At 45.3% G+C, this 10569-nt stretch overlaps 1 protein-coding gene across 1 annotated transcript in view; it reads left to right on the top strand.

Moving 5' to 3' along the window:
* Positions 1–3586: 3586 nt before the first annotated feature.
* The window catches only part of LOC110509196 (myomegalin), a 71999-nt gene continuing 65016 nt past the window's right edge, over positions 3587–10569 (top strand). The window contains exon 1 of the mRNA XM_036967072.1: positions 3587–4147. Within this exon, the coding sequence (XP_036822967.1) occupies positions 4007–4147 (141 nt within the window). The 5' untranslated portion in view covers positions 3587–4006. The remainder of the gene's footprint in view (positions 4148–10569) is intronic.

Below are 10569 nucleotides of genomic sequence, written 5' to 3'. Positions count from 1 at the left end.
GCTACAGTATAGTGGACAGAGTGTGGGATAGGAAGGTACAGTATAGTGGACAGAGTGTGGGATAGGAAGGTACAGTATAGTGGACAGAGTGTGGGATAGGAAGGTACAGTATAATGGACAGAGTGTGGGATAGGAAGGTACAGTATAGTGGACAGAGTGTGGGATAGGAAGGTACAGTATAATGGACAGAGTGTGGGATAGGAAAGTACAGTATAGTGGACAGAGAGTGGGATAGGAAGGTACAGTATAGTGGGATAGGAAGGTACAGTATAGTGGACAGAGTGTGGGATAGGAAGGTACAGTATATTTGACAGTGTGGGATAGGAAGGTAGAGTATAATGGGATAGGAAGGTACAGTATAATGGACAGAGTGTAGGATAGGAAGGTACAGTATAATGGACAGAGTGTGGGATAGGAAGGTACAGTATAATGGACAGAGTGTGGGATAGGAAAGTACAGTATAGTGGACAGAGAGTGGGATAGGAAGGTACAGTATAGTGGACAGAGTGTGGGATAGGAAGGTACAGTATAATTGACAGTGTGGGATAGGAAGAAACAGTATAATGGACAGAGTGTGGGATAAGAAGGTACAGTATAGTGGACAGAGTGTGGGATAGGAAGGTACAGTATAATGGACAGAGTGTTGGATATGAAGGTACAGTATAGTTGACAGAGTGTGGGATAGGAAGGTACAGTATAGTGGACAGAGTGTGGGATAAGAAGGTACAGTATAATGGGATAGGACGGTGCAGTATAATGGACAGAGTGTGGGATAGGAAGGTACAGTATAATGGACAGAGTGTGGGATAGGAAGGTACAGTATAGTGGACAGAGTGTGGGATAGGAAGGTACAGTATAATGGACAGAGTGTGGGATAGGAAGGTACAGTATAGTGGACAGAGTGTGGGATAGGAAGGTACAGTATAATGGACAGAGTGTGGGATATGAAGGTACAGTATAGTGGACAGAGTGTGGGATAGGAAGGTACAGTATAGTGGACAGAGTGTGGGATAAGAAGGTGCAGTATAGTGGACACAGTGTGGGATAGGAAGGTACAGTATAATGGACAGAGTGTGGGATAGGAAGGTACAGTATAGTGGACAGAGTGTGGGATAAGAAGGTGCAGTATAGTGGACAGAGTGTGGGATATGAAGGTACAGTATAATGGACAGAGTGTGGGATAGGAAGGTACAGTATAGTGGACAGAGTGTGGGATAGAAAGGTACAGTATAATGGACAGAGTGTGGGATAGGAAGGTACAGTATAAAGGACAGAGTGTGGGATAAGAAGGTACAGTATAGTGGACAGAGTGTGGGATAGGAAGGTACAGTATAGTGGACAGAGTGTGGGATAAGAAGGTACAGTATAGTGGACAGCATTTGGGATAGGAAGGTACAGTATAATTGACAGTGTGGGATAGGAAGGTACAGTATAATGGACAGAGTGTGGGATAGGAAGGTACAGTATGATGGACAGAGTGTGGGATAGGAAGGTACAGTATAGTGGACAGAGTGTGGGATAGGAAGGTACAGTATAATGGACAGAGTGTGGGATAGGAAGGTACAGTATAATTGACTGTGTGGGATAGGAAGGTACAGTATAGTGGGAAAAGGAAGGTACAGTATAGTGGACAGAGTGTGGGATAAGAAGGTGCAGTATAGTGGACAGAGTGTGGGATAGGAAGGTACAGTATAATGGACAGAGTGTGGCATAGGAAGGTACAGTATAATGGGCAGAGTGTGGGATAGGAAGGTACAGTATAATGGACAGAGTGTGGGATAGGAAGGTGCAGTATAATGGACAGAGTGTGGGATAGGAAGGTACAGTATAGTGGACAGAGTGTGGGATAGGAAGGTACAGTATAATGGGCAGAGTGTGGGATAGGAAGGGACAGTATAGTGGACAGAGTGTGGGATAGGAAGGTGCAGTATAATGGGCAGAGTGTGGGATAGGAAGGGACAGTATAGTGGACAGAGTGTGGGATAGGAAGGTACAGTATAATGGGCAGAGTGTGGGATAGGAAGGGACAGTATAGTGGACAGAGTGTGGGATAGGAAGGTACAGTATAATGGACAGAGTGTGGGATAGGAAGGTACAGTATAGTGGAAAGAGTGTGGGATAGGAAGGTACAGTATAATGGACAGAGTGTGGGATAGGAAGGGACAGTATAATGGACAGAGTGTGGGATAGGAAGGGACAGTATAATGGACAGAGTGTGGGATAGGAAGGTACAGTATAATGGACAGAGTGTGGGATAGGAAGGTACAGTATAATGGACAGAGTGTGGGATAGGAAGGTACAGTATAATGGACAGAGTGTGGGATAGGAAGGTGCAGTATAATGGACAGAGTGTGGGATAGGAAGGTGCAGTATAATGGACAGAGTGTGGGATAGGAAGGTACAGTATAGTGGACAGAGTGTGGGATAGGAAGGTACAGTATAGTGGACAGAGTGTGGGATAGGAAGGTACAGTATAATGGACAGAGTGTGGGATAGGAAGGTACAGTATAATGGACAGAGTGTGGGATAGGAAGGTACAGTATAATGGACAGAGTGTGGGATAGGAAGGTGCAGTATAATGGACAGAGTGTGGGATAGGAAGGTGCAGTATAATGGACAGAGTGTGGGATAGGAAGGTACAGTATAATTGACAGAGTGTGGGATAGGAAGGTACAGTATAATGGACAGAGTGTGGGATAGGAAGGTACAGTATAGTGGACAGTGTGGGATAGGAAGGTACAGTATAGTGGACAGAGTGTGGGATAGGAAGGTACAGTATAGTGGACAGTGTGGGATAGGAAGGTACAGTATAGTGGACAGCGTGTGGGATAGGAAGGTACAGTATAGTGGACAGAGTGTGGGATAGGAAGGTACAGTATAATGGACAGAGTGTGGGATAGGAAGGTACAGTATAGTGGACCGAGTGTGGGATAGGAAGGTACAGTATAGTGGACAGAGTGTGGGATAGGAAGGTACAGTATAGTTGACAGAGTGTGGGATAGGAAGGTACAGTATAGTGGACAGAGTGGGATAGGAAGGTACAGTATAGTGGACAGAGTGTGGGATAGGAAGGTACAGTATAGTGGACAGAGTGTGGGATAGGAAGGTACAGTATAATGAACATAGTGTGGGATAGGAAGGTACAGTATAGTGGACAGAGTGTAGGATAGGAAGGCACAGTATAATGGACAGAGTGTGGGATAGGAAGGTACAGTATAGTGGACAGAGTGTGGGATAGGAAGGTACAGTATAGTGGACAGAGTGTGGGATAGGAAGGTACAGTATAATGTTTACGTTGACTGACATGTTTCATAAGATGTTGTCAGGGTACAGAGTTTCAGCTGGTCATTAACATGTGTTTTAATGTTTACACATAGTAATGCGGGGGGGACAGAGAGAGAATATGTACGATCATTCAGACCACCTAGCACCTCTTCCTATTTACCTAAATCTCTCTCTCTGGAATTATCGCCTTACATGTCACAAGTGCGTGCCATCCCATATAACTGCCCCCGCCACAGTCCCTCTCCCTCTTCCTCTCTCCTGGCTGTCTGAGATTCCAGGCATGTGTGTGTCAGTAAAATAAGCTCCTGTGTTCGGCCCCTTCTTATCCAGAACACACTATGGAGCCGCCATGGCCACAGCTCTGAAAGCCTGGGCCGCGGAGTAGCCCTCTGCATCCCTGAACGGCCCAACGACACTCCCATGTCTGTGTGTTTTAGCGTTAGTGTGTGTGTTTGGATTCGCTGTGGTTTCCAAGAGGAAGTTGTAGTATTTTTTTTCTCCCGTTGTTTTTTCACTTGACACCGCAAGACCGATGACTGATATATTGTGCCCACCGGGAAGAAGACATAGCATATCTAACGATTACCGGACTTTCTGATCTATATCACGGACATCTCAAACGGTTCACGTATTTTCCTGTAGCACGGCCATGTCAAATGAGTACCGTGTTCTCTGACGTATAAGGGCCATGTCTGCGGGTGGCCGTTGTTTTTAAAGTGACATGTCTAACGGTCATCGTACTCTGTCGCAGCACCTCAATGACCTGAAGAAGGAGAACTTCAGCCTCAAGCTCCGCATCTACTTCCTGGAGGAGAGGATCCAGCAGAAGTTCGAGGACAGCAGCGACCATGTCTACCGCACAGTGAGTGACTGGCACACATTAATACACACTGCCTGTCGTTGGTCCTGTTTGAAATAGAACTGAGCCAAACTCTAGCTGGAGGAGAAGGGGCGAGTTGATACACTCAACGATGCTTTAGCACATCTGTAGGGAACGTAGGTTCTGGAATGTCTCAATACCCGCAGGCTTTCATTCCATTGAGGCACTCAAACATTTAAATAAATATATATGACCTTTTCTTCATGATGAGTATTGTTTAGCGCGACTATGACCATAGGAGTTGGAAAGACAACACAAACAGATTTGGGACCAGGCTACCGTGTGTGTCCCCCCCGTGGAGAATCTGGCACTTCCTTCCCCTGTGATGTCATTGTCCTACCACAGGGAACCATGCAGTGAGTGTTTGTATAGATATTATAGTTCCTATGCCTTACCCTCAGTATGATGGTAAACAGACAGCTCCTAATCCCAGGGAAAGGGCAGCAGTCTGGGGGCACAGGGTGTTAGCCTGCTGCCTGCATGTTCAAAGGGGGTAGACGGGAGGGTGTGTGAGATCATATACTGTGTGACTCTTATTAAACCAGCTGTTCTCTGTGTGCATATGGAAACTGGTCAATTCTCCAGAATCCCCGTAGACCACCACTCCAGATGGGTAGATAGATTAGCGTGCGTGGCTATGTGCTGCGTGTGTGTTTGTATTTTTCCAAGATGGCTGACCTGATCCAAACAAACAAGACCTGAATGTGCTCGGACTTATCATCCTTTATCTCTACATGCCACAGCTAACTGAGTGGAGAGAGGTTCGACCAAACTGTCACTTTCATGTTTGAGCATGTTATAGTAGGGTATTAAGAGCTCAATATCTCATGTACGGTTAAAGCTTCATCGGTTTATTAACCTTTTATTCATATAAGGGGAGTCTCACTTCAAGACCGTGCAAGACAATATGATGATACGGTCACTTCATTATCTTCATGTTTACATATCTTGCATCACTCATCTCAGATGTGTACACTGTATTTTATACCATCTATTGCATCTTACCTATGCCACTGTCATTGCTCATCCATATATTTATATGTATATATTCTTATTTCATTCCTTTACTTAGATTTGTGTGTAGTAGGTAGCTGTTGTGTAATTGTTAGATTACATGTTAGATATTGCTGCACTGTCGGAACTAGAAGCACACGCATTTCCCTACACTCGCAATAACATCTGCTAACCATGTGTATGTGACCAATAACATCTGCTAACCATGTATATGTGACCAATAACATCTGCTAACCATGTGACCAATAACATCTGCTAACCATGTGTATGTGACCATTAACATCTGCTAACCGTGTGTATGTGACCAATAACATCTGCTAACCATGTGTATGTGACCATTAACATCTGCTAACCGTGTGTATGTGACCAATAACATCTGCTAACCATGTGTATGTGACCATTAACATCTGCTAACCGTGTGTATGTGACCAATAACATCTGCTAACCATGTGTATGTGACCAATAACATTTGATTTGATTGTCTCAGATAAAGATTGGTGTTGGATTGTTTCTTTGGAGATCCGCATGATCCAGTTAATTCCCTGGCACCGTTTCTGTTGTCTTGGTTTACACTCACTGCTCAGACCAACAGTAGGAATCAGAGGGATTCTATGTGTAGTCCAATAGTGCAATCATTTATTTAACACATTTGTTCTTCTGCAAAGGGTTTCAACTGTGCTTTTTCATCCCAATCGATGTGCGTATGTCAGTATAGGGATCTATCTGTGGTGTATACTGTATGTGGGTGCCCTGTGTGTGTATGTCAGTATAAGGATCTATCTGTGGTGTATACTGTATGTGGGTGCCCTGTGTGTGTATGTCAGTATAGGGATCTATCTGTGGTGTATACTGTATGTGGGTGCCCTGTGTGTGTATGTCAGTATAGGGATCTATCTGTGGTGTATACTGTATGTGGGTGCCCTGTGTGCGTATGTCAGTATAGGGATCTATCTGTGGTGTATACTGTATGTGGGTGCCCTGTGTGCGTATGTCAGTATAGGGATCTATCTGTGGTGTCTACTGTATGTGGGTGCCCTGTTTGTGTATGTCAGTATAGGGATCTATCTGTGGTGTATACTGTATGTGGGTGTCCTGTGTGAGTATGTAAGCGAATAGGCCTATTACTACTCTTAATCCCAGGTCTAGGCCAATCACGGCCGCCTCTTCCCATTCCGGTGCATGTCTAGTTATAAGGGGAACTGTTGCTGTGGGCCAAGAGGGGGGGGGGGGGGGGGGGCAATAGCAGGTGCACCATAGACTGCTATATTTAGAGCTGTGTGGATAACAGGAAAACATCCCAGTTACTGTCTGCCTGTCATGCAGTGACGCATGATGTGAAAAGTAATGCTTTATAAAATAAGATTTCAAGTTTTTATGTCATGGCAAATGGCAAAGTACAGTGAAATGTCTTTCTTGCCAGCTCTGAAACCCAACAATGCAGTAATCAATATCAATGTAGCACTAAAAAATAACTTAAGGTAGAGTAAAAACACACCAGAATTTTAAAAGTAGAAAACGAGAAAGTAAGAAGCTGGTCAGTTCCAGTACTATATATACAATGTGCAGGGATAATGGAGTGATAGAGGACAACAGACACACCGGTCTCTACATTGCAGATGAGCTGAAGGCAGTCATCAATGACCTTGGACCACAGGCTGCTTGGTCTAAAGTGGAGGAGTCCTGCCTTCACATCACACCCATTGGCTGTGCTGCTCATGCATTGAATCTGCTCCTCGAGGACATCATGGCACTGAAAACAATGGATACACTCTACAAGAGAGCCAAGGAAATGGTTAGGTATGTGAAGGGTCATCAAGTTATAGCAGCAATCTACCTCACCAAGCAAAGTGAGAAGAGTAAGAGAACCACATTGAAGCTGCCCAGCAACACCCATTGAGGTGGTGTTGTCATCATGTTTGACAGTCTCATGGAGGGGAAGGAGTCTATCCAAGAAATGTCCATATCACAGTCTGCCGATATGGACAGCCCCATCAAGAGGATCCTCCGGGATGATGTATTTTGGGAGAGAGTGGTAAGCAGCCTGAAACTCCTGAAACCTATAGCAGTAGCCATTGCATAGATTGAGGGAGACAATTCCATCCTGTCCATTCATCTGCTTGCAGATGTAAGAGAAGAAATCCGTACTGCCCTGCCCACTTCCAAGCAAGAGCTTTGGGATGGAGATGCAATATGGCAGTCGTGCCAACATATCTCATCAGTCACCTGGTGGAGGGGACTTTGTGGATCTGAGGATTTTTCCCCTGTTGCCTCCATCATCCTCCAAATCCCACCAACATCAGCTGCCTCAGAGCGCAACTGGTCCTTCTTTGGGAACACACGCCAAAGCACGCAACAGGCTGACCAATGCAAGGGTTGAAAGATTGGTGGCCATCCGGGCAAATTTGAGGCTTTTTGAGCCTGACAACAAGCCATCCTCAACAGGGTTGGAACGTGACAGTGAAGATGAGGCCTCAGTCTCAGTTGAGGAGGTCCAGGGAGAAGACATGGAAACCTGAGAGGAAGACAACCAAAGCTTTATTTTCTAGACTATCATTTTACAGATTTTTGGGAGATGCGTTGGATCACTGGGGATCAGTCAATATTCCCTGTCTTTTGTTGTTCAGTTAAATCATCCCATGTGATGAGTCAACTCATTTAATTAAAGTTCAATACGTAACAAAATGGTTTGTTTTTTATTTCTATTGGAAGGATTTAATAATTTGCAATTATGTCTACTTATGATAAGGTAAAAGGTTTATGTTTCTGTCTCCATATGATATGGTAAATATATCCAATGCAAAACACATCTACATTTAAATGGTGTTAATATTAATATGCATATATTCACGTTAATTCTCATATATTCCCATTAATTCCCACGGAAAGTTTCCACCTCTGAATATTCCCCAAAATGTGCAACCCTAGTGTAGAGTCAGCATACATTTGTGTGCATGTTATGTGTGTGTTAGAGTGTCAGTGTGTGTGAGTGTGTAGAGTCCTGTGAGTGTGCCTCTTGCCGTGTGGAAGTATACAGAACAGTCTATGCCTCGGGTGGCTGGAAGCTTTAACTATTTTCCGGGCCTTTCTATCACACCGCCTGATATAGTACTGGGCTATCTGCACCCCCCCTCTGTAGCGCCATGCAATCGAGGGTGGTGCTGTTGCCATTCCAAGTAGTGATGCAGCCAGTCAGGATGCTCTCAGTGGTACAGCTGTAGAACGTTTTTGAGGATCTGAGGGCCCATACCAAACCTTTTCAACCTCCTGAGGGGCCTTCTTCACGAAAGTACGCGTGTGAGTGGACCATTTTAAGTCCTTAGTGCTCTCGACCTGCTCCACGGCAGCCCCGTTGAAATGGATGGGGGCGTGCTCACCCCATTCCCTTTCGTCCACGATCAGCTCCTTGGTCTGACTGAAGTTGAGGAAGAGGTTGTTGTCCCGGCACCACACTGCCAGGTCACTGACCTCCCTGTAGGCTGTCTCATCGTCGCCGGTGATCAGGCCTATCATGGTGATGATGGCGTTGGAGAGAGAAAGAGATTAAGAGAAAGAGAGGGAGAGAGACTGTCCACTCAAAATTGGACAATCACATTCCCAATACATTTTTCAAATCCCAAATCACTGGCCTCAGGGCCCTGTCCTGTCCTGGCTTGCTGTGTCTGTTAGAGCAGACAAAATGTGTATCTTAACCCCTGACTCCTGGTATAAGCCCCAGAGCTGCTCTGCATTCCCCCTGGTCTAAATATAACGTCTGTGACATCGGAATGCCATGTTCCCACTGATGTTACATTACACCAGCAGTACAGGTTCTTTGCTGCACCGTAGCTCTCAAACACCTCTCATCTTCTATCTGGAGAATCCCAGCTGAGGTTTGTCATAGACAGGTGGCAGAAAATAGAACAAGGGCAACAACTGCACTGAGGCATCAGCACAGAGTCGGCTACAGTCCATACCACAGTCCAGATACAATCCACACCGCAGTCCATCTACAGTAGTCCATACAGCAGTCCATCCATTCCATCTACAGTCCATACCACAGTCCATCTACAGTCCATACAGCAGTCCATCTACAGTCCATACAGCAGTCCATCTACAGTCCATACAGCAGTCCATACAGCAGTCCATCTACAGTCCATACCACAGTCCATACCGCAGTCCAGACGTCCATCTACAGTTCATCCCACAGTCCATACAGCAGTCCATCTACAGTCCATACCACAGTCTGTCAGGACCCGGTTACGAACTCAGGTCTCCGTGGTGAGAAACAGTCACTTAGTAAACTGAGCCACTAATAGTCGGCAGAACCCAGAAGATGAGGCAGACACAGCAGTACTAGAGAAGGTGATTTAATTTTTTTTTAAATTATATCCTCAAAAAGAATAATAAAAAACAAACAAGAACAAGACCAGAAAACCTCAAGAAAATCCAACTAGAGAAACACAAGTTCACAGCATTGCTGGGGCTGGGTGCTAGCATACAAACAAAGAGCAAAGAACTGAGGAAAACTAAGGGTTTAAATACAATCAAGGGAAACGAGGCACAGGTGCAAATAATAACTGGGAACAAGGGAAAACAAAAGGGTCAAAAGCACAATGGGGGCATCTAGACCAAAACCGGAACAACCCTGGCCAAATCCTGACACAGTCCATCTACAGTCCATACAGCAGTCCATCTACAGTCCATACCACAGTCCATCTACAGTCCATACCACAGACCATCTACAGTCCATATCATAGTCCATCTACAGTCCATACCACAGTCCATCTACAGTCCATACAGCAGTCCTTCTACAGTCCATACCACAGTTCATCTACAGTCCATACCACAGTCCATCTACAGTCCATACAGCAGTCCTTCTACAGTCCATACCACAGTCCATACCACAGTCCATCTACAGTCCATACAGCAGTCCTTCTACAGTCCATACCACAGTTCATCCACAGTCCATACCACAGTCCATCTACAGCCCATACCGCAGTCCATCTACAGTCCATACAGCAGTCCATCTACAGTCCATCTACAGTCCATACCACAGTCCATCTACAGTCCAAACAGCAGACCATCTACAGTCCATACCACAGTCCATCTACAGTCCATCTACAGGCCATACCACAGTCCAGCTACAGTCCATACAGCAGTCCTTCTACAGTCCATACCACAGTCCATCTACAGTCCATACCACAGTCCATCTACAGTCCATACCGCAGTCCATCTACAGTCCATACCACAGTCTGTCAGGACCCGGTTACGAACTCAGGTCTCCGTGGTGAGAAACAGTCACTTAGTAAACTGAGCCACTAATAGTCGGCAGAACCCAGAAGATGAGGCAGACACAGCAGTACTAGAGAAGGTGATTTAATTTTTTTTTAAATTATATCCTCAAAAAGAAT

The sequence above is a fragment of the Oncorhynchus mykiss genome, chromosome 28, assembly GCF_013265735.2.
Source record: "Oncorhynchus mykiss isolate Arlee chromosome 28, USDA_OmykA_1.1, whole genome shotgun sequence".
Classification (NCBI taxonomy): domain Eukaryota; kingdom Metazoa; phylum Chordata; class Actinopteri; order Salmoniformes; family Salmonidae; genus Oncorhynchus; species Oncorhynchus mykiss.
Note: the sequence above shows the minus strand (reverse complement) of the source record. Positions and strands in the feature narration are given on the sequence as shown.